The sequence below is a fragment of the Mchenga conophoros genome, linkage group LG23, assembly GCF_057382185.1.
Source record: "Mchenga conophoros isolate Kocher_MC1m ecotype Shallow Benthic linkage group LG23, M_conophoros_male_GT1.1, whole genome shotgun sequence".
In the NCBI taxonomy this organism is placed as follows: Eukaryota; Metazoa; Chordata; class Actinopteri; order Cichliformes; family Cichlidae; genus Mchenga; species Mchenga conophoros.
This window is the reverse complement of record NC_140547.1, coordinates 13,298,731-13,326,722: the sequence shown is the minus strand read 5'-3', so window position 1 is coordinate 13,326,722 and position 27,992 is coordinate 13,298,731. Positions and strand designations below refer to the sequence as shown.

The 27,992-nt window shown below is 46.1% G+C and overlaps 2 protein-coding genes across 5 annotated transcripts in view; one reads left to right on the top strand and one right to left on the bottom strand.

The window, feature by feature from the left end:
* The window catches only part of tp63 (tumor protein p63), a 34,312-nt gene extending 20,388 nt beyond the window's left edge, over positions 1–13,924 (top strand). For 2 of the 4 annotated variants that reach the window (XM_085265987.1, XM_085265989.1), the window contains 10 exons: positions 6,217–6,403; positions 6,492–6,607; positions 6,900–7,009; positions 7,092–7,228; positions 7,416–7,498; positions 7,581–7,705; positions 10,956–11,101; positions 11,355–11,502; positions 12,377–12,470; positions 12,569–13,924. In XM_085265987.1, the coding sequence (XP_085122113.1) occupies positions 6,217–6,403; positions 6,492–6,607; positions 6,900–7,009; positions 7,092–7,228; positions 7,416–7,498; positions 7,581–7,705; positions 10,956–11,101; positions 11,355–11,502; positions 12,377–12,470; positions 12,569–12,865 (1,443 nt within the window). In that variant the 3' untranslated portion in view covers positions 12,866–13,924. The remainder of the gene's footprint in view (positions 1–6,216; positions 6,404–6,491; positions 6,608–6,899; positions 7,010–7,091; positions 7,229–7,415; positions 7,499–7,580; positions 7,706–10,955; positions 11,102–11,354; positions 11,503–12,376; positions 12,471–12,568) is intronic. The other 2 variants (XM_085265988.1, XM_085265990.1) reach the window with 1 other exon arrangement.
* Positions 13,925–14,007: 83 nt separating this feature from the next.
* zbtb11 (zinc finger and BTB domain containing 11) lies at positions 14,008–27,132 on the bottom strand. Its single transcript, XM_085265986.1, has 10 exons — positions 26,565–27,132; positions 25,602–25,849; positions 24,443–24,674; positions 23,338–24,359; positions 21,195–21,512; positions 20,692–21,112; positions 17,173–17,290; positions 16,934–17,092; positions 16,214–16,389; positions 14,008–16,018 (listed from the first exon to the last, which is right to left on the bottom strand). Exons 1-10 carry the CDS (start codon positions 26,872–26,874, stop codon positions 15,477–15,479), a joined length of 3,546 nt encoding a protein of 1,181 aa, XP_085122112.1. The 5' UTR covers positions 26,875–27,132; the 3' UTR covers positions 14,008–15,476.
* Between the last annotated feature and the right edge of the window lie 860 nt (positions 27,133–27,992).

Below are 27,992 nucleotides of genomic sequence, written 5' to 3'. Positions count from 1 at the left end.
AGCTAGATGTCACCATCGTCGACTCATTAAACAGACTCAACCGGCTCCTCTCGCTCTGTCATTACGCATCACAGGGCTGAGGGACAGCTGTTGCATCAGTGCCCCGCCTGCTCGGTTGTTAATGTGTGCGATCTGCGGCGATGCGGGAACAGAGGCGCAAGGTCGGTGCACTAATGCACTCTAGCGGACGAAATTGGCGGCGGCTTTTTGTCCCTGCGTCATAATTTGGGACAGCTGTCACATCATCTAGTGACGGCGTGGGCGTCAAAGGAAACCCCGTCTGTTCACATACAGAATCTGGGTGACGTAACTTTGTGACATGTCAGTTATTACATAACGGAGCAGAAAACGCTTAATACAGAAACATATTTATTAAAAATTTCCAATTAACAGTCAAAAATGCTTTGAGGAAAACCTGCTGAGCGCATTGATGCGCCGAATTTAACGTGCTGTAGCTTCCAGGCAAACTCAGGGAGTGCTGGGCGATCTCGCCTTACTCCTTGGCCACGCCGAGTGTGGGATCGTCACATTTGCCCAGTTCCCACAGTGCCTCAGTCATCCCTCTCATTTTCAGTCCAAAAACAAAAGTGTTTGTCTGATGTGCAACCGTGAGGTGGCTCACACTGTGGTTTGTGAGCGGCACGCCCCAGTCGCAGTCGTCCCGTCGTAGACACATGCAGGGAACCAACGATGTGTCCCACAGTCATAACATGATGCAAGACTGGTTTGATTGGTCTGGCTTAACATGGAAAAGTCAGGGATTGCTACTTACAATCATTGCACTGATTAAAGACTTAACTTTATTTAGTAGTTCAGAGTTTAAAAAAACATTAAAAATATTTTTAAAAACTCTTTTTTTTTGTATAAATTCTATTTTTTAAAGTGCAGTCGCCCAAAGTCTCCACAAGGATAAGAAACGGGCACGAGCGCTAAAATATGAGAGCAGTAAACACAAACAAGTGCTGTTGTGCAACATCGTCTCGTACAGTTAACCAATCGAAATAAAGTTTGTTCTCCTAGCGAAGGATGGGTAGCATTACAAAATCAGAGCCATTAAAAAGTCATTAGCATCACCTTTTGTGCAAAGCACTTCCTTACGATGACTTTTACATTAGCAAGAATAACAACTTTGCACACCTGTGGATAACCAGTCTGTGCACAGAGGCTGTGGAGCCAGTTGGACATTTACATCAGCAGCACCACATAATCGACAACAAGCTTGTTCACTTCCCTCGGTGACAGCTAAACTCTAAGCTGTTCCTGTTTCAGAGCTGAAGCACCACCATCATTATCCTCCTCAACTGGCCACCAGTGTTGGTGGAGATTGCAAATGTGCTGCTGATATAAAGCTATTGCACTGGGAACAAGTAACTGAGCCCATTTGAGAAGTTAAAATACACGTCTGACTTAAATGTCAATTTATTTCCCTGTGGTAACAGAGGCGGGGAGGTTTCCTTGGTTCCTTTATTTACTGCAGACATGACACGTACTTCCTGTTGTTACGATCTATGTCCATGAAAACAAACACACAGACTGCTTTTTAATGACTGTTTTTAATTGGAGTTTGATTTTGACCATACATAAATAAGAGCCAGGAAGTGGATGCACTGCACTGCTTAGAGTTTAGAGCCTGTTTAGAGCGCTCATCTGGAGTTGGCCTTGAAAACAATAATGCACAAATAAATGATGACCAGCACGTGACTGATTGCTTGTAATGTTTTCTGTGAGGTCGGGCTGGTTCCACATGCTCTGTTGTTGTTTTTGTACCTCGCAGCCAGGTTAAATGTCACTCAACTCTGAAATGCAGTTGATCCTGTCAGAGAGGATTCGTTACAGCGTTTCCCCGCCGAACATCGTTTTGTTGATTTCCAGATTGGCTCATAGAGAGAGTCATTTTCGCGGGCTGCAGCTTCCAGTCTGATTCTAAAGAAGAGTGATTACAGCGTCGGTTCCCATCTCAAAGGAGGCTCCCTCTCCTGATCTCAGGAGATCTTTCGTAAAGCTCCCATAATCTCAGCCCAATAAGCTCAACTGCTGGACTGATGGACTGATGGCAGAGAGCCACCGTAGATGTCACTGCAGCTTTGCTCTGTGCATAGATCCACTAATGCCCCCTTTTTGAAGGCCTGTGGGATCTTCCACGGGGACTTAGTGGACTGTGTACTGTACTGTTTGATGACTGTTCTGATGGAGACACACCTAATCCCTAACCCACACCTTAACCTCTTCCTGTCTAGGATGAGGCACACAGCAAAAGGTGCAACACGTCAGTGTTTCTCAGAAACTGCTCCCACACGGTTTTCCTGCCGGCACTCCTGCAGCCTGCACGGCGTTCCCTCCCCCAGCGCTCGGTTAGAGAAAAACAATCGCCGGGTCAAATGAATACACAAGTTTAGAGATGTTTCATCTTCTTTGCGCCGCTAAAGGAGGCAGCCATTGTTGTCAGGGTAAAGACTAGTTGTGTTTGCGGTGTGTATTAACTGCCACCATATTTAGTCAAAGGAGAGGAATGTCATGGTTCGGGCTATCACTGGGACGCTGTTGAGCCCAGGGGGATTACAGTAATGGATTGAGGGCCTGTAGATAATACTTGTGTAAATACCGTGTGCCTCTTTCCTGAACCCTGTGCTCTTGGAGTGGGCTCTGTCTTTTTTTGAGAGAGTTAAGCTTGATGGTTGCATCTCACATTGCGCCGGAGGAGGAGGAGGAATGCTCAAAGAGAAGAGTGTTCTAGCGAAAGGCGGCAAGACGCAACTTGCCCATGGAACATCTGCGGGCCCGTCCCACGCCTCACGAGATGGGGCTGAGACTTGTTTGTGTCAAGAAGCTTGTCACGACTCGCCCGTCGCAGAGAGACAAACCCTGAAAGCTACAGATGGGAAAAGGTGGAGGGGAAAATTTTTAAAAAGGCAGAGTTGAAAAGGTTTTTATGATATGGGCTATGGGATTTCTCCATAATCTTCTCGGAAAAGCCCTTTCTTTTACAGTTTAAGTTACAAGATTCCTTTTTTTTCCGCTTTCTGACAGAGTACCTGCAGCAGTGATTTACAGCAACAGAAAGCAGGCTCATGCTGTGGCGGTATAAATATAAAAGGCAGATATTAGTCTGTCATCAGGGGGAAAAGGAGGAATTTAAATCAGACCTCACCAAACTGAGTTTGTTGGAGTGCTCTCAACACAGAAATCATTGTTGTGTTATAATTGAAGGTTGGAACGACAAAAAAGTGCTGGCAGCTCAAACGCTTCCTTCAAGGATAAGCAGATCAAACAGTTTTTGAAAATAATTTTAAGCATGTTTAGCAAACTTTGGCTGCTCTCCATCTGAAAAGAAAAGGAGAAAATCCTCGATTGCTTTTTTTTCCCCTAAACCTCTTCCCACCTGCTGTGCTTTCAGTTTTAAAGTTGAAGTTACAGTTGTTCTGCTGAAGACATTTGATTGGCAAATCCCAAGAGGGACAGATACATGTTTGACTCTTTCAACACCGGCTACGTGATGCTGCTTGCCCGGGGGCAGGTGTCATCCCTAAGATTGGGTGGTCGAGATTGGTGCTGATAGCTTCGGCCGAGCAGATTGTCCGCTAAAATGTTCAACTTTTCCCCCTGTTTTAGATTTAAGAAGCAGGTGCTTTGCTTCAGTTTCAGAGAAAAGTAGCGCGAGGGAGGAAAAGAACTCTTTGGATTATTGTTGAATTAAACAGGTTTGGGAGACGCTGTAGGCATGACATGACATGTCAGGTATGAAGAAGACAAGACCAGAGGCGCCAAACGTTGCTTGTTTAAGGCCTGATGTTTGTCAGGACTTGACTTCTGCATGCGCCCGCAGCGCCTGTCAGGTAGAAAGGAACGCTACAACTGTGGGCCTGCCCCAACCTGCGCAACACAGGAAGTGTGTGTCTCTGTGTTCCTGTGCTGTGTGTTTGTGTGCATTAGCTGCATGTGTGCAATTACTTTCTATGTCCGAGTATCAGGACAAATTGCATGTTGCGCGTAGTCTGATTATCCCAGAGACGCATTTTCGTTGTAGCTTGAAAGCTGCAGTGCTGTGTCCGCACGGTTTCCAGCCGAGCTTTCCAGGTGTGCACGTAGAATTTAAAAGTCCAGCCACTTTAGGTCATTTATTACTTTTGCCCCGTGCCAGCTGAACAATGCATCACGTGTGTTTCCTGCAAACACTCGCAGAAGTTTTCTTTCAAATGATTGTGATTAAGCGGCTCTGCATTGTGCGCCTTGTGTTCCTCGGCCGTGTAATTCACATTGTGACCAATGAAAGGCTCATAATTACATGTTAACACCTGAGCGCCGCACCCTGTGTGAGCCACTGAATCCCCATCAGTCAACTGGCTGTCCTCCACCCTGAACAGTGTTGGCTTTAACCGCATGCTGCTTTCAGCAATCAGCAGCTCCTGCTCTCACTGCTGAGCAAACACAGCAGCAGCACAGAGCTGTGCACTCAAAGTTTGTAGCTTCAGGGCTGGGGTGGGCCACTCGTGTGTGTGTGTGTGTGTGTGTGCATGTGTGTGTGTTTGAAACTGTAGGATATCATCTAAACAAACTTTGTGTTTCTGGCCTAACATTCGCGATTAGATCTTTAGGCTCAGATTTGTGCAGACCCTTTACACACCACCTCTCTCTTTCTCTTTTGCTCTTCTTCCACACCCTCGCCCCCCTTCCTCCATCTCTCTGCTTGGCTTCTCCACCTCATTTAGCTGACTGACAGAGGCGTACGGGGAGTATCAGGTTAGGAGCGAGGGGGCAACTACAGCCATTCATCTTGGAGGCTTTTTTTTTTTTAAAAGCTGCTAGAAAGCCGCTTTGATTTTAAGGAAGAGTCAGTTCAGTTGCCGTGTTGAGCTTAAACTGCCCTCATCAGTCAATCTATCGTGTCCTTGTGCACGAATCAAAACGCAGTTTTATTGTTAAAATTTTCTGCTTTGCATTCGTATTTCCCAGCAGTGAGCATCAGCGCTGCAGCGTTGGCGTTGGGTCACTATAAGAGGGTCACTTGAGGAAAGCAGCACATGTGAAAAGTTGCGTTTAATAGCAGACTGCATCAGTGGGCGAAACGCAGGCATAAGGCAGAGACGGGGAGGTGCACTTTTAGGTTTGTCCTGATGAAAGGAGAGGTTGCGCCTGAGGAGAAGAGCAGAAAATGTCCGTGCCAAGCTTGTGTAATATTTAAAGTGAGCACAGACGGTTCCTGGGATGTGCTTCTTTTCATTGGAAGCAAACTTAATAGAGGTGCAATTTTATGTTGCATTGTTCCCGAACACAGCCCCGAGCAGTTTTCACAATGTTCACTTTTCATCACTCAGAAATGAAACTGACAGGAAAATTTCCCCTCCGCCCCTCCACCCTCAGCTCTGTGCACATAGAGGATTTAAAGCTCTGCTTGCACAGCAGTGATTTGAATGGCTTGTGTACACAGTTGGGTTGTGCCTATTAGTAAGAACTCGGTCTTTCTGATGCCTTTACTGGTTATCGCTTCTAACAGTGCCAAGGATCAAGGTGCATCCATTATTCAAGACTCCTGGCTTGCACACTTGAGCCTGAGCCAGTTTGTGTGATCAACCATCACATTTTGGCTCGTCGCTGATGAATCTTTTGTGACTGCCGCGATTAGCCCTCCGCTCCTTCACTCGGAGTCGTTGTCATCCACCTGCACTCAGCCTAATGCAGCTCCAGCCTGCCAGGCGCTTCAGAAGCTGCTCTGTGTGATGAGTGGCCATCAGATGCTTTAAAAGAGATGAAAGCCAAGCCCTGTTTAATTGCCCCTGGAGGGGTCCATTTTATGGTGCTCCTCGGAAGTCCCAGAGGCTGTCTGTGAGACATCTTTGAGGTTGGCCAATAGTCACTTGTAGGGCCGAGTGCTGTGTGTGTTTATTTAAGTGGGTCATAATCACAGTCTTCAGTTTAACCCTTTTTGCTTCAGGGGAGCCAGAAGTGCACAGCTGAGGCAGCAGGTGTTACCAAAGTCCTTCAAACACCGCTGTGCACTTATTTTTAAGCTAAATTAGTTTAATTAAATTTTACTGGTCACCAGGAATCTGAGAGTTTCCACCAAAATAAGGTTTCCAAAAGCCTTTCCCCCCTGACTTTATCCATTTACTATCACGTCTCGGGTGTTTCTGTGATCAATCTGTGCTTTTAAAATTTAAGTCAATCCCCCATCAAAACTTTTCTGTAATCTTTTGTGTTTTCTCTCGTTTTGTTTTGCAGTATTCGACCGAACTGAAGAAGTTATACTGCCAGATCGCCAAGACATGTCCCATTCAGATCAAAGTCCTCACCACTCCTCCCCAGGGTGCCGTGATCAGAGCCATGCCTGTTTACAAAAAAGCTGAACACGTGACCGAGGTGGTGAAACGCTGCCCGAACCACGAGCTCAGCCGCGAATTCAACGACGGTCAGTCGAAATCCCACCGCCTCGTGTTTCACTTCGGCCGTCTTTGTTTGTTGTTGGCGTTTGACCATACGACTCGCGTTGCTTCCAGGTCAGATAGCGCCGCCGAGCCACCTGATCCGCGTGGAGGGAAACAGCCACGCCCAGTACGTGGAGGACACCATCACTGGGAGACAGAGCGTCCTGGTTCCTTATGAGCCTCCCCAGGTGAGCTGTCCATCAACCTACAGGGTATCCAAGCGACAAACGACTCGGATGGCGACAGACAGCGAGTTCGCTGTCATGTTCAGCTGCTCGACACTTCGCCAACCTCTCCGTCAAAGCTTTCAGTGCCGCCATGAAAGCTTCAAAGACGCACATTTTTCAAATACTGGTTAAACATTTGGATTCTGCATAATTAAACCAATTTAAATGACCCGAACCTGAAATATGTCCAAATACGACCTCTGTTTTTGCGCCTGCCGCCGTCACTCACCTGCAGTCTCATTCTCCTCCTCAGGTGGGGACCGAATTCACCACCATTCTGTACAATTTCATGTGCAACTCGAGCTGCGTGGGCGGAATGAACAGACGCCCGATTCTCATCATCGTCACCCTGGAAACCAGAGAGTAAGCCGTGCCGCCGCCACCTCCGTCGCCCCCCCTCGTTGGCCGTGCTTTGTTTCTGACAGAGGATGTCTTTGTCTCCCAGCGGTCAGGTTTTAGGGCGCCGTTGCTTCGAAGCCAGGATCTGCGCCTGCCCGGGCCGCGACCGCAAGGCCGACGAGGACAGCATCCGGAAGCAGCACGTAACGGACGCCACAAAGAGCAGTGAGGGTACGAAACGCCGTAAGTAGGGCCGGGGCTGGTGACGGGCTGACGTGCTTTTGGTCTTCCTCGACATGCAGCTGGCGTCGAGGACTCTCACTAACCCGCCTTTCCCCTCGCTTCTTCCCCCTCCTGCTCTGTCTTAGGTCGACTTGTTCTCTTTAGCACGGCGGCCGCTGTATTCACGCTCTCCTCTTCTCTTTTTCAGCCTTCCGACAGGTTTCCCACGGCATACAGATGTCCGCCATCAAGAAGAGAAGATCCACAGATGAGGAAGTTTTTTGTTTGCCTGTAAGTGTGGCTCCGCTGTCTCACACGGCTTGGGGTGCGTCTGAGCTGCTCACTGACCTCTCGTCTTATCTGTTCCCCTCAGATTAAAGGACGCGAAATCTATGAGATTTTGGTAAAAATCAAAGAGTCGCTGGAACTCATGCAGTTCCTGCCGCAGCACACAATAGAGTCATACAGACAGCAGCAGCAGAACCTCCTGCAGAAACAGTGAGTACCAGAACAGATTCTTGGTGGAGTGAAACACAGATGTGCAGAACGGGCAAGCTTCACCGTTGAATTCAACTGTTTCTTTGCATGCAGCTGCACTCTCTGCCTCAGTAAACGTCTTCTTTGCTTGTGCGGAGGTTTGTTTGTCTTTCGAACGCAGGGCACTGATGACTAACTGACTGAACATGGCTCACTTGTTGCTTGAATTGTGGATTGCACTGATAAATGAGCTTTCTTGATTGTATTTACTGCCGCCGCTGAAGCGTTGCAGCTAGAAGAGCTGATAATAAACGCTCTGGAGTAGGTGTTAGCCAGCGTTTCACAGAATTTACTCCGAATCAGCTCAGCCTCGCGTCCAAGCAAAAGCTGTTTTTTGTTGGGGTTTTTTTTGTCATTTTCTTTCCTCCTTCTTGCTCTCTCTCATGGGACACGAGCCAACACTGATGAATCGTGACAAATGTACCTGGCTGCGCTTTGTTAGGGAGACGCTTCCAGAAGGTTCCCGGTAACGCCTTTGGGTGCTTTGCCAAGTTTTTACACAACAGCAGCAAACAGAATCCGTGCCTCGGCCTCATCTATCGGCTTCGGCGTAATTAAAAGTGTCTCAAACGCACACGTCCTCGTCCCGCCTCCCTTCTTTCACTGTAAGCTATGGAAACGAGGAGATGGGAGTAAGTGATAGTTTGACAGCGCTGTGATGATAATTACTGCTTATGTTCTAGTTTCCCATTAAGAGAAGGCAGACAGCCTCGCAGTGACGTAGTGCTTGCACTCGCTGTTTTTCTTTGACTTTATTTCTGTTTTTGCTGCCCGTCCGCCCTTCAGTACTAACAAGAGCTTAAAAAGCAGACGTTTAATTTCAGACAGAGAGTGCAGAATTTTTGAAGAGTTTTTCAAATTCGACACTATCAGATTTTGATGCCAACCCCCAGAATCTTGGGATTTGGTGTTTATCCTTCTCCCGTTTGTCCATTTTTGCATGCTTTTCCCAGTTTTCTTTGTAAAACCTTTGACCTGTTGGAGTTTATTACTGTATTCAGCATTGGAAATAAAAGGTTCTGTCAACAGCAGTGTTTCAGACCTTTCCTTCTTTCCCTTTAAATGTCAAATAACACCATTCTGTAAAAAGGCTGTGATCTGTGTGTGCATACTGCCATCTTCTGGACACACATGTTACTGCAGTACAGTAGGAGTTTCCTGAATCTCAAACTTGAACATTTGTAGAGTTTTCTGAACATCTGGACCTCTCTGGGGTCCCTCGCTCCTTCCTCCTCCTCCTCCTCCTCTGTCAGTGAGCCCTTATTTCTGCTCTTCTCTCTCTCTCTTTCTCTTCTTTCTGGTTCCTTCCTGCAGCCTGATAAAAACCCGTCTCGGTAGCCAGCTCCTGGAACCTGCATTAGAGCAGAGACGGCGGTGCAGCTCCTCCTGAAATCCACATTCCTCCTCTTCTTCCTCCTCCCTCGACTTAAACGGACCTCCTCTCCGCCTCCTTTTCATCAACTCTGATTTCTGTGACCTGCTTCCTCCTGTGCGTCCCGGGACTCTACACCGAGGATGTGAACTTTCTGTTTCTCTCTCTGCTGCTGCTGTAAATGCTGGATGATCACGTCTTGTTTTTATTCAGCCGCGACAGACGGTGTGAGGGTTTCGGTAGGCTGCGGGCCTGCGTGATCCCCCTCCTAATCTGAACTGAACTGTAAATGAACATGTGAATTGCATGCATTATTTTTATCCACAAAGACTGTACTTTGTGGACAGGAATCATTTTAGATTTCTTATTTCTTACTAAGTGTGTTGCGTCTTTGCATTGTTGCGAGAGCTGGACTCAAATCTCTAGATTTTAATTTTGAGTTGGTTTTTTTTTTGCTGATGCTGGTCATGTTTTCTAAAGTCACTGCGGGACAGTTTGTGTGCTTGTTTTTTCATTTTCCTCAATAAAAGATCTCCTTAAACGGAGGAAGATGTGAACCGTTCTGTTTAAAACAGATGATTTTACTCGGCTGCTGCACTTTGTCTGTCAGATTCTAATAAATGGGGTTTTTCGGCTTGAATTTTTCTCCGTTTATAAGTTTGCGTTTGCTGATTTTTGTCGAAACATAGAAAGTTAATGCTGCAGTTAATATTAAGAGTTTCACTTTCAGGTTTGATAAATGCAGTGATTGTGACGCCCACTGCTGATTTTCCCTGTTGTTCTGTTGGAAAATGTGCCTGTTAAGAGATGAAATTGGGGCTAAAGCCTTTTTATTGTTGGAGACTCGAGTAGTCCTGTGCTGTGTGCTCTCACTGGAGTCTCACTGGTCATTAGCAAGACTCTAATGACCTACTACATTTATTCAGGTGTGTTGCAACAGGGACACGTGCAAAAGTTTCAGGACACTGGCCTTCGAGGACTGGAGTTTGACACCTGTGTTATAGACTGTGTAAAGCAGGGGAAGGTGGGGAACTCAAGGCCTCGAGGGCCAGTGTCCTGCAGGTTTTAGATGCGTCTTTGATCCAACGCAGCTGATTTAAATGCCTAAATTACCACCTCAACATGTCCTGAAGTTTTCCAGAGGCCTGGTAATGAACTAATCATTTGATTCAGGTGTGTTGACCCAGAGTGAGATCTAAAACCTGCAGGACACCGGCCCTCGAGGCCTGGAGTTCCCCAGCCCTGGTGTAAAAGATGGATGTAGCTCCTGGATCAGAACGGTGAAGCCAGCGTAGCAGTTTCATAAACCTGTCCAGCAGGAGGCGACTCCTCTGCAGGAGATTAAGTCTGCTGGGAAAAATCCCTCAGCTTTTTGATGGCGTGATGATCTCAGGCACTACTTTCAGCTCACACTGAAAATTATGATCGTTATTAGAGTCAGAGGATTATTCAGCACTTATTATTAGAGTGCTAATAGCCAGCTAGTGAATCAGTGTGCAGTTTCCATCTGGTTTTTACTCTGATCAGCCCCCTTCGCCTGTTACATCTGGTTTGAGAGCTTTAGAACAGATTCTACGTCCATCTTTTATATCCCGTGTGGTCGAAGGAGAAATTCTGGGAGAAAGTAGTGAAACGATAAAAAAAACTAAGTTGCAGTAGAGATGCGTAAAATATTTGTAATATTTCCATCTCCTTGGCTTCCTGGGGCGAGGGTCTGGTGACAGTAGCAGGGAAGACACTGATTGTTTTTTTTCTGTATCACTAGAATAAAAATGTTTCCATGTTGTTTTCTGCTGAATGCTGTCAGTAACCGTCACCTCCTCCTCTCTCCCACCCCAGAACCTCCATGTCATCTCAGCCCTCCTTCGGCTCCACCTCGCCCACTCCCGGAAAGGTCAACAAGCTGCCCTCCGTCAGCCAGCTCATCAACCCCCAGCAGCGTAACACGCTCACTCCGTCAAGCATGTCTGGAGGCCTCACTGACAGTAAGTGCGCCACCTTCTTTCTCCTCCCATCTCTCTCGGGTCGTAGACGCCCCGCGCTCCCCTAAATCCCGTGTTTCCGGGTTTTTTGTAAAGATGGCGGGTCGAGGCAGGCGGGAGGGGACCTGAACGCTTCACTTCCCCTCCCCCAGTGCAGCTTCCTCACCTGTTATGATGCATTATTAGTCAAGTACAGAGTGACCTCTGCACGCCCCCGCACCCCAAAGGCTCACAGTAGCTCCTCTTGTCTCTGCAGTGACTCCCATGATGGGCACTCACATCCCCATGAATGCCGACATGAGTTCACTGAGCCCCACACACGCCCTGCAGCCACAGCTGCCCCTGGTGCCCTCCTCCCACTGTACCCCCCCTCCTCCATACCCCATGGACAGCAGCATCTCCAGGTACCTCACCAAACCACAGCGCCACACATCCACTCATCACCTTTAGTCCTTTCTGAAGACTCTGTGCTCGTCTTCAAAGCGTGCGGAGGCTCAACAACACACAGCGAGCTGATCACGTGACCAAACGCATCTAAGACCGCTTTGTTTTCACACTTTTTCATTTTTTAGTTCATTTTTTTTTCTGACAGTGGTTTCACCAAGCACAGCCCCCTCACTTTTCAGCCAGTCACACTCCCTCGCCATCGCTACAAAACTGTAGATTTATGGCTGCACTGATCAGACAACACGATCACTGATTGGACACAATTCTGTGCGTTTTGCTGTAATTTCGGACTATTTGTACGCTCGAGTAAATTAAACCCCAAACACAACAAAAAAAATTCTTTGGAAGGAGGCGGGAGGAACGAAGCAGCTCGCAGAGGCGGGTTTAAACCTCGAGCTGCGTGTGGCGTCCGTTCCCACTTTCTGGTTTTAATGCCAGCGTGGTGAGAGGGGGGCACCGGGAAAGTCCACTGTCAGAAACAAACACGACACCTGAGAACGATCAGTGACGCTTCACCTCTCGTTAAATGGAATTTATTTGAAATGACAGTGTCATTATAGTTACCTACAAATACTTAACGGTAGATTTATTAGAATAAGGGAACAGTCGAGTCATAATTACGGCAACAGAATAGAAAACAATAGAAACTAAACATAACCGTGCAGATTGTAAAGGTGACCTCACTGGACTATTTAAAGAATTACACTGAGCATCAACAGAGCGACCTTTAAGCTTTATTCCAAACATACCGAGTAATTCCGTACGTATTTCTGGTGAGAACCTCTAAAAATGTCAAACTCTAACACGCTCCTCCTCCTCTTCCTCCTGCAGCTTCCTTATTCGGTTGGGCTGCGCCGGCTGCTTGGACTACTTCACAGCACAGGGCCTAACCAACATCTACCAGATTGAGAACTATAACATGGAGGTGAGCCCTTCCCTATCCAACACGAGTCATTTGATGGGTTAGAGAGAAGATTGGCTCCCCCTGCGAATACTAACGCTCCCCTGTGTAATGACCATTAGGACCTGTCCAGGCTGAAGATCCCTGCCGAGTTCCAGCACATCATCTGGAAGGGCATCATGGAGCACCGACAGGCTATGGATTTTTCCCCTCCTCCCCACATAGTGCGCACCACCGGCAGCGCCTCCACCGTCAGCGTGGGCTCCTCCGAGGCGCGGGGCGAGCGCGTCATCGACGCCGTGCGCTTCACCCTGCGCCAGACCATCTCCTTCCCGCCCCGCGACGAGTGGTCCGACTTCTCCTTCGACCTGGATTCGCGCCGCAACAAACAGCAGCGCATCAAGGAGGAGGGAGAGTAAGACGCAGCCACCGCCGCCGCTGCGTCCCCACTTGTCATTTCACGCCTGCTGATGAACATTTCATTTGAAAACCTGCTGTTTAGTGCAAAGCCTGCTGAGAACAAACACACAGACGCACTTACTTTCATTTTGTCCCGCCAAGTTATTTTAAAGGTGTTGAGCAAAAGGTGCATTTTTTTGTTTTTGTTTCTTTTACATTTTATTGTTATGTTGTAATTTCTTGAGAGCACTTAAGAAATGCTGAGGACTTCCCAGATTGCTTTGAGGTTTCAAGTGTTCACGATTCATTCCTGAGTCAAAGCGTGAATGGAACCGCGTAAGAGGGCTTTTATTAGGGCTGTGTTTCTGCTATGGGCCGTAGCAAAAGTGTATTTTAGTTTGTAACCCTTTTTTAGTCGAGTACACTGGTTTTCGCTCGTGGCAGGAGTCATTTCAAACATTTCTTCTCAGAAGTATTACGTCAGCTGATGGGCGATTTGTTTTTCTGCTGTAGCTTCCGTATTTTGCTTTTTAAAAAAATGTTTTTTCATGTGTTGTGAGACCAACGCATCGCCTTGAAAGGTCTGTTTGTGAAGTGTTTGAGTGCGTGCGTGTTTAAATGATGGTATTTCATTTGATGTAGCCACATATAGGCCTAACACTCCACCCAGTGTTTCACAGTTATGACTGATGTCGTTTTATTCTCGTTTATTGCAGAGCAAAAGTATTTTTTTGATCTTTTGGTAGAGGAAACTGGAGTTAAATGTATATAAATTTGTATAGTTCTGTTTTTTTAACTTGCTCTAAGGGAACTGCATGATTTCCTTCATGAACCAAACTGTTTGGTAGCTTTATCACTAAGAACAATGTATTAATCAGTTCACAGGAGTACATGCAGTGTGTCTGTGTGGACACAGGATTTAGCCCAGCTTTCTCTCCAGTAGTCTGCATTTGTTAGAAGCAGAAACCGACTGCAGTTTCATATTTTTGTACAATGTATTGTAAATATGTCTCATTATATCGAGGGTATTTTGATATAAATCTGAAATAAATATCCATACTTGCTGTATTGCATGTTAACACTCCTGTGTGTCAGTTTATTTCTGCGTTGAACAAACTCAAAGATATCTCGAACTTATGTGGCTGACGTCATTTCAAGAAGTCACACGAAGCTGTTTAAGCGTCGGAGCACTGCTGCATGTTCTTTTTATTCTTTGAGCAGAAAGGACAAACACAAAAGCAGGACTGAAACCAGCGAGGAGGTTGAGCCTCTGAAGTCGACAACTAAAAGGTTTCTGTGTAAAGAAAAAAGAAGCTTTAAAGTTGTTTGCAAAAAGCAACAAAGTGCTTCTAAGAATCTGCACAAAGAAGTGAAAGAGACTCTTACCTGTCTTACCAGAAAAATACAACCTAAGATGAACTAAGGACATTTTGCACCATGTCATTAATGAGAAATAACCAAGTCAAAACACAGAAGCAAAACAAAAAGCCTTGGAACTGCGAGATGGCGAGCTTTCTGTTTACCACGAATCTACACGTTACTGAGACGCTCTTAAAAAAAATTAAATAGACTCTTTGTTATCTGCATGTGGAGGTCTGAGGGATCTTCCAGGAATGGTGAGGACATTTTCCAGAGATCTGATTGTGTACATTTTTTTTTTTTTTAAAATTGGAAAGAACTACAGTTACCTAACAAAGGGTAACTAACTCCTGCTACAGAGTCCAATTCTCAGAAGAACCACCTTCTGTGTTGGTCTACAAAGAAAAAGAAAACAGCTGTCAACAGCTGGGAACGAAATTACTGGGAACACGATGCCTTCACTGCACACCCAAAAACAGGAAAAGCTGCAATTGCCTTTCTTTGTAGCTGAAATGTTTGGTTTTGAAAAAAACCTGCAGTAACTTTATAAGCTACCTGACAAAAAGAAGGAGGCCAGCTGTTTGGCAAGAGACAAAGAAAAACAGAAAAGGCTCCCAGGATGACAGGACTCACAAACAAGTTTCAACAAGAGCTTTACCTTCCACACAAGTAATCAAACAATATCGGGCAAACCAATAAATTACAAGCTGCTTCCAAACAGCTCCTCAATGTTTTACTGAGATGAGGAGACTTGGTCCTGAAGGAGGTCCAAGCTGTGCCTTTTTAGTGGTGCTACTGTGACACTGAGAAGTATGTGAAAAATCAAATTCAACAAAAAAAATCATCTACTGTACCTTTTACACATAAAAACACCATCTGCAAATCTACAGAAGACATTTGTCTTTTTGATGACCTGCAGGACGCTGGTGCAGTGACAGAACCACAAACTATACAGAACACAAGGACAAAGGCTTGAGCTGTCATCATCATCTTGGTATTAGCTAAAAAAACAAAACAAACAACAACAAAAACAGACCAGAGGAAAACGTTTGAGCCAAAGCTTTAATTCTGCCTGCATTCCTCCTGAGCGACGACACTTACTGTTTGTTTAGCTATTTACAGACAATGCACACAGTGAAAACCTCGAGTCTGAGATCATTACACTATTTACAAGTTCAGAAAAATAGGATCTGAATGTTGTTTTTTACATTTTATATAGACTGAAGCAACGTGATCAGTCTATGTGGGGAGTCCCCGTCCTCCGGCCCACAGCTATTCTACCTCGGCGACGTGAGCCACCTCCACCTCCATCGTCTGAATCACCTCAGGGTTTTCCTCGAGCTTCCCCCCCGTCAGCGCCTGCTGGGCCAAGACGTAGTTCACGACCTGCATGATGCCCTGATCCGAGAGCGTCGCCACCGAGCCGTCGCTCACCGCCTGCACAGCCTGGACGGCCTCCATGGCCTCCACCGTCTCCTCCGTGATCAGCACCGTCTCGATCTCCTCCGAGGACGGCTGCTGCGCAGGCCGTAGCTCGGGGGGCAGGTCGGACGCCAGGATGCTGACTGCGTGCTCCACCTGTGTGCCCTGGTTGTGAAACTGGAGGGTGTCCTTCTCCAGCATGATCTTCCCAGGCAGGCTGTCCACGTGGTACTTGGCCATGTGCTTGCGTAGAGTGCGTGCGTCGATGTGGGCCTCCTGGCACATGGGGCACACGTATGGACGCTCTCCTGTGTGAGTGCGGACATGGCGCTTGAGAGAGCGTGCATCAGCCCAGGCGACACCGCAAGTCAGACATTCGAAAGGCTTCACTCCTTCAAGAGAAAAAAAAAAGATGAAGGGGTGTTAATGATCGCATTTATAGCACAGAAAACTAATTCGCCGCCCTCACAGGACAGCAGAGTCAACAAGAGTGACGGGAGGTCTCATTTTAGGTTACGTTGTTATACGTTCGTACTTTAGCGATAAAAAGCATCTTCTACATGAGAAAAGCTGCATGACGGACTTACCCTGGTGGTTGTTGATGTGGCGTCGGTACTCCCGGAGCTGCGTGAACTTCCTGCCACAGTGCTCGCACTCTCTCTCCAAATTCTGCTTCACTCGGCCCTTCTTCCCGTGCGTGGCTTTCTTCACGTGCCTCCTGAACAGAGCCTTCTCGAAGAACTCCTTTCCACAGACGTTACATCTGACGACACAAACAAAGGGCGTCACTGCAAAGCGCACGATGCAAAAACCGAACGGAGATCAAAGCCAGCCAATCGTGTTGTTGCAACAACCATAGCATTTGTAACTGTCCCCACCTCCCAATTTACATCACTCATTAACCGTGAAGGAGTTTAAGTGAAATAACGGTACCGCTTACTTTCCTTTACATGTTTCCATGGCAGCGAGTTTGGTTTTATTTCAGCTGGTATGAAATCATTGATAATCGGCACCAAGAAAAGCAGAACATGAAGTTCTGAAGGATGGTAAAAATGTTTTATAATCAGCAGAAAGCTTCATTTTGTTTTTCAGTGTCACAGCAGGAGTGAAAGCAAAAAATGTGGCTGTTTGGAGAAGTTTTGGGGAGGGGCCACCATTACGTATCAAGTTCGTCTCAGAGGTCTGAAGTTGCATGGTGATAGGTGTCTCAGGGCGCTCCTGTTGTGTTGTAGGAGTAAATTCCCTGAAGCTATTCTACTTCTGATTTCTGGGATGTGACTGGTGCACATCACCCCTGTCACACTTACTTATAAGGCTCGGCGACGCTGTGGGACTTGACGTGCGAGTACCAGTCCTTCTTCCAGCTGTAACATTTCCCGCACACCTGGCACTGGAAAGGCTTCAGGCCCATGTGCTTGTTCATGTGCTGCTGCAGATCTTTGGCTTCGTAGAACCTCTTATCACAACTGTGGAAGAGAGGAAGCAGACTGAGACCGCAGCTCGGGCTCTGAAGCAAAGAGGACGGTGTTGATGAAGAGTTACTCACTGTTCACAGGCGAACGGCCGGACGTCGGGTTTGGGTTGGTGCTTCTTCAGGTGTTTGCTGAGAGCGGAGGCTCGGTGGAAGGTGGCTCCACACGTGGTGCAGAGGTACTTCGATTCACCTGATAAGGAAATGGGGATGTTGTCATAAAGGCCACTGCAAACGACTGAGCCAAGATTTTTTTATATAACACTATAGACACTTTGTCAGAGCGGTAATCAGCTGCCTCTCCTGACAGCTCCGCAGCCTCAGAGCATAGCGGCACATGAACCCAAGAGCTCTACTGCAAAGATAAAACTCAAGTTCAATTCAATTGAACAACAGGGGCCTCAAGACACTTTCTATTGTAAGTTAAAGACCCAAAATAATACAAATAAAACAGAAAACCACCAACAATCAAAGTTAAGCGTTTTCTCCATCGTGAAAGAGGCTCTTTTTCTCCTGGCTAAATCACCGTGGTAACTGATGCTGAACACATAACCTGGTCGACTACCACCATCATGACAGTCATCATCTCTGTTTAAGGTTTTGTTGAGCCAACCAATGTAAAGAAAGCCTGTTTTGAACTCAAGTTTGACCCTCCAGTCTCCACCTGCTGAGCGTTTGTTCAGTTCACAGAGGGTCTCAAAGCCAGTGTTGGGCAAGTTACTTTGAAAAAGTAATTAATTATAGTTACTAGTAGAGCTGGGCGATATGAGATTTTTTCATATCACGATATGTTTTTTTCATTTCAGGCGATAACGATATCTATCACGATATAAGCCAAATAACTATATTTGTAAGATTTAAATGTGCCGTTGCTCACAAGTAAAATGTGAAATAATCAGCAGCTTGTTTTTATTTAAATATTTATTTCCCATAATAAGTTCAACAGGGTAGATGTACTTAAGGAACATGAGACTTTTTCAGATAAATAAAGGCAAATATTGCAAACTACACAAAAGGCAGCCGCTAAAGCGTTTAAGTTTCAAAATAGAACAAACGAAACAGACTAAATTGTCAATTCCACTTAGAAACAAAATATTAATTCTAAAAATAAATCTTAGTTTGTGTTACAGAAGAACAGACAAAACTGACTAACTTTTGTCAATATCAAATAAACTGAGAACTAAAAGGAAATTCTCGATCTCTCCTTGTTGTATAGCTGAGCTTTTCAAACAGTTTTAACAGTTACTTTAGTCTGACAAAAGCCGAATGACGAATTAGCGCTTCCAGTCAGAGACTGAGGCTACGTCCACACGTACACGGGTATTTTTGAAAACGGAGATTTTCCGTTTTCGTTTTAAAAAATAATCCCGTCCACACATAAAGGCAGAAATGAAGGAAAACGCTGCTATGAACATGCCAAAGCAGCAGGTGGCGCTAGATTCCTAACCGTACCGAAATGTTGGCCAATCAGAAGTCTAGAAGCCTCGGTGGGAAAAAGTAAACAAAGCTGGGGCATAGAAGCAGAACCGAGTCGTATGTGTGGAGGGACAGTAACTGTGTGTATATGTAAGCATTTAAACACTGCAGAGAGTAGAATTAACAGTATTGTAGAAATTCATTTCACCGAAACAATAACGTGGCGCACAGTGTGACGCATGCACCAGTTCATTGTATTTCCAGACTTGCTTTCGGCACAATTTACAGTGCACGCTACTCTGTTTTTTGTCAGACTTGAAATAGCCGAAATACCTTCACACTACGGAGCTTCTATGGCTCTTCCGTTCGACAATCTCTCCGGCATTGGAACCATCATCTGTTTTCTCTTCGGTCACGCTCGGTTGATTTTTCTAGTCGGCACACTCATTTCCTCCATTACCCGCTGGCTGCTTCCCAAACAAACACACGTGCGGCTTGGCACTTGTGCTGTACGTAACAAGTCACGCGACGTGACGCTGCGGCTGTGATTGGTTCGGCTCTGCGCTACTTAGTTTGGATTGGCTAAACTTTTATTTATTTATTTTTATTTTATTTTAAGAGGACAAGAGCGGCGAGGTCTATCGCGATAGCTTAATTTCTCTATCGAGTAAAAGTTATATCGCGATACATATCGTTATCGTTCTATCGCCCAGCTCTAGTTACTAGTTACTTCTTCAAAAAAGTAACTGAGTTGCAATATTCTAAAAGTAATTAATTACTTGAAAAGTAACTATTGCGTTACTTTAAAAAATGGTTTAACCCTCTGGGGTCCAGAGTATAATGGGCCATTTTTACCTACTTTTGATTTTCCCTCCACATTTTACCTTTAAAAACTATTTACTTTGTCTTTTCTGGTATCATCAACACAACCTCACGTGTCTGAATTTACAGTCATGTTTTCATTTTGACATATTGTATTAACACAACTGATCTAAAATCAGACAAAAAACATAAAATCCGAGTAGAAAAAGTTATATTTTTTACTGTAATAACCACAAACATGTTTATTGAATCATATTTCATAACTTTAAATGCAAATGTAAATTGTCAATTTTAAAATCCTATGCACAAGTTTTGCAAACAACAAAGTTAGTTGCATCCATTTACCTTTTACCTTGATTTTTAAAAAAAACATTTCAAACGATTTACAGAACAATCAGCTGTTCTGCCTCCAATACGATGCCGCACAAATTATTTGTGCAACTCCAAATATTTCTGTCCACTATAAAGGAGAACATCACAGCCTGATACCTGCAGGTCTGACAGCAGCAGGTGTCAGACCCTCTCCTGTTTTCTACCTTGAGACAGCAGTCGCCTCATTGTTCTGACACACAACACAAAACTATCCACAACACTACACACCAACTACACAAGACAACACATTAACTACACACTCCAAACACGCTAAACGTCACAAATCTCTCACATCTCAAAACTCGCTCTCTCGCCGTCACTCCTAAAACTTCCAGTTTTTTTGTTTGTTTTTTTTGCTCATAAGCAGCGAGTGCTTGCTGCGCTGTCCTTAGACAGCAAACGTAACGAAACTATTGAGGAAAAAACACCGCGTATATATTGTTTATCATGACTCTGGTTTTACGTGGCCTATCAGCACAATTTAAAAACTGGTATATATCACCTTGTTGCTTTGTCTTGAAGTTGTCGTGTGATTGGCTTACCACGACTACTTTATTCTTCCTCAGTCAAACAGCAGCCCTCATGTGATTGTTTTGCCCCCTGAGCTCCAGGTGTTGTGCTAGACAGTGATCGTGATTACCGTCCGCGGGAGCCCGCAGCTGCTTAAAGCTGTAGCGTCCAGATTACTTATGTAGTCAGCTACTTCCGTGCGATTGATATAAGATGCGTAAGCTGAACACAGCTTCAACCGTCTGTTTGTTGAAAAATAGTAACAGACCGCATTTTCATGTTAGTAACTGTAACGGCGTTGTAACGATAGGAACAGTAATTAGTTAGATTACTCGTTAATGAAAAAAGTAACGCCGTTATTCCCATCACTGCTCAAAGCAGAACAAGAAGTACAGTCAGGTAGATCCTGACCAGAAAGAAGAATTTTCAGAAATCCTGGATTAAAGAGAAGAAAGCTGACGTCCTGTGACTGACCTGTGTGGAGGCTGGTGTGCTCCTCCATGCTCCGCTTGCTCACAAACGACTTCTTGCAGAATTCGCACTGGAACTGTTTGGTGACGTCGTGCAGCGCTCGGTGCATCTTCAGGCTGTGTTTGTGGGCGAACGTCTTCCCGCAGACCTTGCAGGAATGAGGCCGCACACCAGTGTGATTCAGCATGTGGATCCGCAGGGAGTAGAGCTTCGGTAAGGTCTTCCCGCAAATGTCACACACAAATTCTCTCTTGGTGAGCGAGGACGATGACGACGTTTTCTCGTCCACCTCGCTGTCCGCTCTCCCCTCGGAGCCCTGCTCCACTGAGGGTTTGGCGACGGGGGCTCGCTGGCTGCTCTGCTGCTTGTGTCGGGCCAGGTGGGCGCGGAGAGAGGCGGCGTACTGGAACTCCTTACTGCACAGCTGCAAGGAAACAGAAACATCACGGTGAGAGCGGGCAGCATTAACAATTCAACACCACGCAGTGACACGCGCCAACACTTACGCTGCACTTGTACCCTCGAGCTTTCTCGTGCTTTAACGTGTGCATGATGAGAGAGTAACGTCTCTGGAAGGACATGCCGCACTCGGAGCACGTGTGCTCGCCGTCTACGGTGCTCTCTGCCTGGATTTTCTCCGGACTGGCTGTGGTCTCTGGCTCCGAAACCTTCAGAGCCCCGGCCTCCTCAGTAGCGACTTCCTCAGTCGTAACACTCTCCGCAGCACTGACCGCCGGATCTGTTGCAGACTCAGGCAGTGCTTCCACCTGACTTTCCACAGGCTGCTTGGGCGGCCTGCCTCTCTTCCCGGGCCTCGACCCAACCTAGAACACAAGTACCAACACCACAAATATTTGAACATGTGCCATATCTTGTTATTTTTAATAAAAACAAAGGTTTAATGTCACAAGTAGGGATGGGTACCAGTATCTGACATAAACGGTAGTAACCAGACCGAAAAGCAGCGCACATTTCAGTGCTTTATTTCCTGAGCTGTGATACACTTTAGATTTTAGCCAATCATTTTACGTTTCCGAGGATAGTAGGCGGGTCCAGGTACGTACGTTCTTTTAGAGCAGAGCTACAGATTAAAAATGCCCAAGGCGAGCGGTCAAAAGTCTGGCTGTACTTCACAGCAAAATATGCAAACTCAGCAGCCTGCAACAAGTGCTTTAAGCTGATACTGTGATACTGTCAAAGGAGGTAACACCTCAAATCTGATGAAACACCTGGCGACGCATAGCGTTTTTTTTAAAAGCCCAGAAATGCGCCGTATTTGATAGCTTGCTGCGAGACATCACACCGAGCACATCTACTGCGGGTGGGTTGCCTGTTATCAGACCCGGAGTTAGCAACATCCCCCAAAAACACGAAGAGGAGAGTCCTGGCCCCTAGCCCTGCCAGTGTAGCAGAAATGATGACGGATGATGATGGCAGCAGCCGTTCTTCTCTGCGTGAGTAGCTTAATGTTGTTCCAGTGTAATTTACGTTGAGCAGGCTAACCACGTTATTACATTAATGCATGTAAGGTGAACTAGCAAACATCATCATAGCTACATGCGGCTGTCTTCTTGTTTGATGGCAGATACTCCCTTCACCCTGGCCAAAAAGGCTAAAATGACCAAAGAAAAAGTGGAAAACGGTTAAACATGAAAGGTTTTGGACAAAGTTTGTGTTTTTTCCATTGATTAAGCACTGCTTCCAGCCAAGAGTGATACCATATATGCCACATAGCTGCAGAAAAGGCTAACATTGTTATCTTTTTACAAAAAAAAAAAACAGCTAAACATGAGAGGTTTTTGGACCAATTTTGTGTTCTCCATTCTTTAAGCACCGGTTTGAGCACCGGCACCGTTTCAAAAGTACCGGTTTGGCACCGGTATCGGATAAAACCTAAACGATACCCATCCCTAGTCACAAGCACTTCTTGTTTGGCTCTCACGGAGCTTAAAGAAAACCAGTTTGCATTTTCAGTGGGGGGGGGGGGGGGGGGGGGGGGGGGTTCAGTATCTTTCTCTACAAGAAATCAGTTTTAGAGCAAAGCTGTTTTTTACTTTCCAAGTAGATTTTATTTTGAGCTTTTTAATTATTTTTTCACTATTACACTCCGTTTCAGTTCATTATTAGAATGGATTTGCAGAGTTTCAGTTTATATTGTTCAAGTTCATTTAGTTTTATTTCGGGGTTGGTTTTAGTCTTCTTAATTATTGTAACATGGAGGGTATTTTTGTATCATAGGGACACTTTACAAAAAGACGTGAGGTTGAGAGTTTTGTTGAAGAGGTGAGTTTTGGGAAGAGTAGATCTTATAACACAAAACGCTTGAAGGCAGCCAACTCGGAGTCATGTGAACATCCTAAGTATGGACAAACAAAGCCTCGTGAGGCAGGAAGTGTTGAGAAAAGCAATCAAAATGATAAAGACAAAAACTACGAATATTTCTTGCTTTTAAATTGATTTCAGTTAACTGAAATCTTCTTTCACTGAGTAAATATGTTCTTCAGCCCCAGGCCTGAGCTCAGGCTTTAGACACACCCCTGTGAACTTTTTCATGTCTTTGTTAAATCTACATTGTTTAATGCTGTAAACATGGATTCTGAGGAAGCATTGAAGCAGTGCCGAATTTTTTATGGGATGACTGTTTTGTACCTTCGGGGTGGCAACACGCGGTGAGGCTGAACCTTTCTTTGCAGCCTCCTCCTCCTCTTCCAGCCCCATATGCAGACGAGCGTAACCGCCCTCTGCGATGGAGCGCTGCCGGAGTCGCCTCCTGTTGGGGTCATCTGACGTGAACTCCTGCTTGTCTGAGGGACTTTCATCTGCAGAAGGTTCCTCGTCCTCCAGCGGCAGGAACTCGTCTATCTCCACCTCCTTCCTCACCTTTGCTGGACGTCCTCGTTTGCGTTTCTGTGGCAGTGGTGCTGGTTCGACCCTCTGCTCCTCTGTAGTGGCCTCCTGAGTTGGCGTCACCGCTGCAGGAGCCAGCTGGGTGACCTCCAAGGGGCTCTCTTTGTTCAGTTCCACGTTTATGACAAATGTTTCTGCCTCTGCGACTTGTGGCTCTTCCATCGCCAAACATGCAGACACCACGGCGAGGGATTCGCTGGCCCCGGCCTGCCCACTGTGGGTGACCACAGTCATCGTCTCCCCCTCCAAACCTTCAGCATCCCCTGAAATAAGAGTGACGGTCTCGCCCGGTTCCACCTGCCCGGTGTGTGCAATCAGGGCCACAGTCTCGCTCTGTCCAGCCTCCCCTTCGTGTACTTCCTCTCCTTCTACTGTCTGCGTAATGACCGCCACCGGTTGCTGGATGCAGCCGTCTTCAGAGGGTGTAACAAAAGTCAATGTCTCGCCTGACACGGTGACGCCGCTGTGCGTGACTAATGCCTGTCCGTCACTCTCTATGGTCACCATGTAGGTTTCAGAGTCATTCTTCGGCTCTTCCTGAGTGGCCGGCTTGCTCGACAACACCGTGTGAACGTCTCCCCTCTGATACACCGTCAGCTTCTGTTCTTCCACCTGCTTATGTACCGACTCACAGATCTGCAGCACCTCGGTCATCAGCAGGTGTCGGGCGAGGTTTGCGATGTCCGCCATGATGCAGAAGTTAAACGTAAGCGTGGATGTGTATGCAAAGTCCAGCAGCGGGAGGAAGCTGGCTTTGGTGAACCCTGCAGGAAGAAGGAGGAATGTTAAAGCTGGGCAAAGGAGGAAAACATCCAGCAAGGAATAAAAAAAACCCCAAAGTGCTCACCAGAGAGGTCGACGACCGCTTCGTGCGTGGACGCAGCGCCTTTCTCAAAGAAGAGCTCGTTGAAGTACTCGCTGCACGCTGCCAGCACAGCTTTGTGCGCACGGTACTCCTCGCCTTCGATCAGCAGCGTGATGTCACAGAACTGATTGTTGAGACGCTGCTCGTTGAGTTTGTCCAACATGGTCTGGCTGTGTTTGGACAGGAACTGATTGACCACGCCTTTACTGTCAACCTGAAAAATAAAACACATTTTAGGGAAAAGCATCAGTTTTATTCAGAAAAAAAAAAACAACCTCTCCCACATGCAAACTTCAACTTTTATTCTCTCCTCCCTCCCACACCAAGCATGATCAATTTACTACCGAGTGGTCAGCTCTTATTTTGAAAGTCCAGCCAATGCTAACCAGATGAGCCAGGCCCTTCCTGCCTCCTGTTTTTTGCTGGTTGGCAGTCTCAGATGTTGGACGGCTGCTTCCAAAGGCAGGAATCTATCCAAGCTAGCAGGATCCTTTCAGTCATGGATTCAGGTGTGCTACAGATGATGATAACACCTCCCAGACTTGTCTTCACAGTGAAAGATTACAATTTATTAATCTATCACTGGTATCAGATCTGTTTTCACTGTCTGCAGAATCCTGAAGCGCGATGGCGGTCCTGGTTCTGTTCTTAAGATCATCTCTCAGCTAGAGGGTCACTCTAGCCAGAGCCTGCAACAGGTGGTTCTGCTGCAGAACCAGAACTACAAACTGCAGTTCAAGATGGAGGAGATTGAGCTGAACCGCAGCCATTTGTCATTTTGGGACACACACACCCATTCCTGCCCGTCGTCACCCCTCCCTACAAGCTCATTTAACTTAGCTTGAGCCAAGATGGCTGGAAATGAGCGTCTGCTCAACAAGATCTAAGCAGAGGAGGTAAGAGTCGCATTAATGAGGGTGAACCTGTGAAAGCGACTCATGTCTTCAAACGCACCACAAACACGCCCTAATCCAGAGCCAAATTCTAGGGACCACCCCTGATGTCTTTGGAAAGTCAAAGAAAAGCATCAGTAACACCGTGACTTTTGTTTCATCAATGATGAGTCATGTCAAATAATCAACATGCAGCACAAACAACCATAAATGTGTGGGAAACACTGAACGAGACCTCTGATACTCACAAACACCAGCTCATGCTTCGGCGTCCCCTTCGCCATCTTGGACCTCTGTTGCTGAGAAGAATCTGTGAAAAATACATTTTCCTCTCCCTCTTCTTCTTCCTCCTCCTCCTCTTCTTCGTTGGAGTTGGCAGCAGTCTTGCGTCTGCCCGGTCGGGAGAACGATCGCTGCCCCGAGCCGTCATCTGTGCCCCGCTTGCTCTGACAGTGAGCACACTCCCTGATGTGGTCTTTCACGTGCTTCAGGATCCCTAAGGGGGATGCATGACAGCAGCTCTCTGATCAATACCAGAAACTGATTTGTTCTACACACGTGCGAAAATTAAAGCATGTCCTGTCACGCCTGTAGCAGTAAAAGGAATCATTTCCTGACTGGTGGTGGATTAAAATTAGGCAGGTTTAAGACAAGGGAGGCTTATTTTGAACACTGAATCATAAAAAGCTACTCCAAGAATAAAAAGATGGATCTGAAATGAGGACTAACCAATCCAGCCATCTCGATCTGTCCAATAACCTCAGGGCATCGTTAGAAAGCGCTTAAATTTGCCTTTCTGCAGTTTCATCGGTGTGTGCAGTAAACAGAGACCTCCTCACTGCATCTGTGCTTGTTTGTGCAAACGCTGGATCGCCTGTCCAGGATATCTGATCTCAATGTACACATTACGATTATTATCGGACAGTTTCAGAGCAGTACATTTTTGAGGTTCTCTTTGGTTCTACGCAGACATGTATCTGATATGTGTCCGAAGCAAGCACAAGAAGCGATTCGTTTTCTCCTTTATATTAATTTAATATTCCCTTCTAATAACATCCATCCGCTCGAAACCAATCTCCTCATTGGCCGCTAGATGGCGACAGGGAGCAGTAGTGAGCATGCGTTTCTGCAGGCAGGCTCATCGTATTTATTTCCACCGGCTCATTCACACTCCTCACACTAACTATGAGCCGCACCCCTCGCTCTCTCACCTCTCCACCAGTACTTCTGGGAGATGACTTCCCAGGTGAGCTGCTGGTTCAGGTGCTCTCCGCCCATCATAATGTGCGCCTCGTTGATAAGTTCCTTCCTGCGCTCGTCCTGCAGCACCACCTCCAGCTCCGTGAAGTCATTCTGGCCCTTCAACCTGCGCTGATAAAATAGGGTCCCATTCCGCACCACGTAGCAGGCGGCCGCCTTGCGGATCTTCCTCTTGGTGTTCCCGGGCGTCCCCGGCGCGTACGGCTCCCGCTCGTCGGTAAGGTAGCGTATGATGGCCAAGTAGCTTTCCTCACACGACATGTCCGAGCCGAGCCGCGCTTCTCAGGCTGAACTGTGGATTTTTCTGGAAGAGGAGGGCCCTCCTCAGCTTACCGAAATCGGACGGAAATTTTTCGACGTCGCTCGGATCGTTGCTAATGCGAAATAGAGCCGCTACAACCGCATTTCAAATTATTTGCGAAGGTGGAACTGCAGTTCGCAACTGACTGGGGAGAAATGCCCGAACAGACAAAATGGCTGCTGCACAACCGGATTTGGCGTAACAGGGGCGGAAGTACGCAAATGTTTTCCCTGCCACAAGAGGGCACAATGTGCAAAGCTTTAACGTCATGGAAAAGAACCCGAGCAATTTAAAAGTGTATTTATTTTTTATTTATAGATTAAATATTTGCACTTAAATAAATCTTTATTATTCTTTAGTGGGCGTAACAAAACCCACAGTCTCGCCTGACACTGTGTAAGGACATGTATTAATCTTAAATTGTATTTATTTAAAAATATAAATTAAATCCCACAAATAAATATTTAACCTAAATAATTATATGTATTTATCTTGAATTTATTTTGTATTTGTCTAACTAAATAACTTTAAGATGAATGTTTATAATTATAAGTAATATTTGAAAAAGAAAAAAGTATGTATGTATGTATGTGTATATATACATATATGTATGTGTGTGTGTATCTGAGGAATTGTGTGGTTCTTGAAGGACCAGCAGACCATAGGGGGGCGCTGTTGCACACTTTCGCTATTGCAAAAAGAAATTAATCATTCCAGGGCTTCACCACAGCGTCATATTTTCACAGAGTTACACTGGGCCGACGGGGAGGGGGGAGACAAAGTAACACTTGCAATCTCATCCTTGTTTCAGATCCAGAGCCTGATGTTTGGTCATTACATTTTTTACTGCTTCCTCTGCTGCTTTTCATAAAGAAAATGGAATCAATCTTGGATTTCTAGACTGTTTAAGTATCATAAAGCTTCAAATGAAGTGCTGCTGTTTCTTCTTTTGCCATTCCTATCTCGCTTAATTTCCCATGCAGAGTTGATCTGACGTATCCGGTTCCCTCTCCTGTGAGTCAGAGATTTAATATTGTTTATTCCCAGTTGCTGCTGGCAGACACCCCAACACGTGTTG

Bases quoted from the DNA above. Each gene is read 5' to 3' on its own strand.
- zbtb11 (XM_085265986.1), bottom strand. From the start codon at position 26,874: ATGTCGTGTGAGGAAAGCTACTTGGCCATCATACGCTACCTTACCGAC. The intron at 24,360-24,442 runs GTGAGCACTTTG...TTCTTCCTGCAG, and splicing joins AGCGGTCGTCGACCTCTCTG to GGTTCACCAAAGCCAGCTTC. The intron at 16,390-16,933 runs GTAAGTGTGACA...TTGTGTCGTCAG, and splicing joins AGCGTCGCCGAGCCTTATAA to ATGTAACGTCTGTGGAAAGG.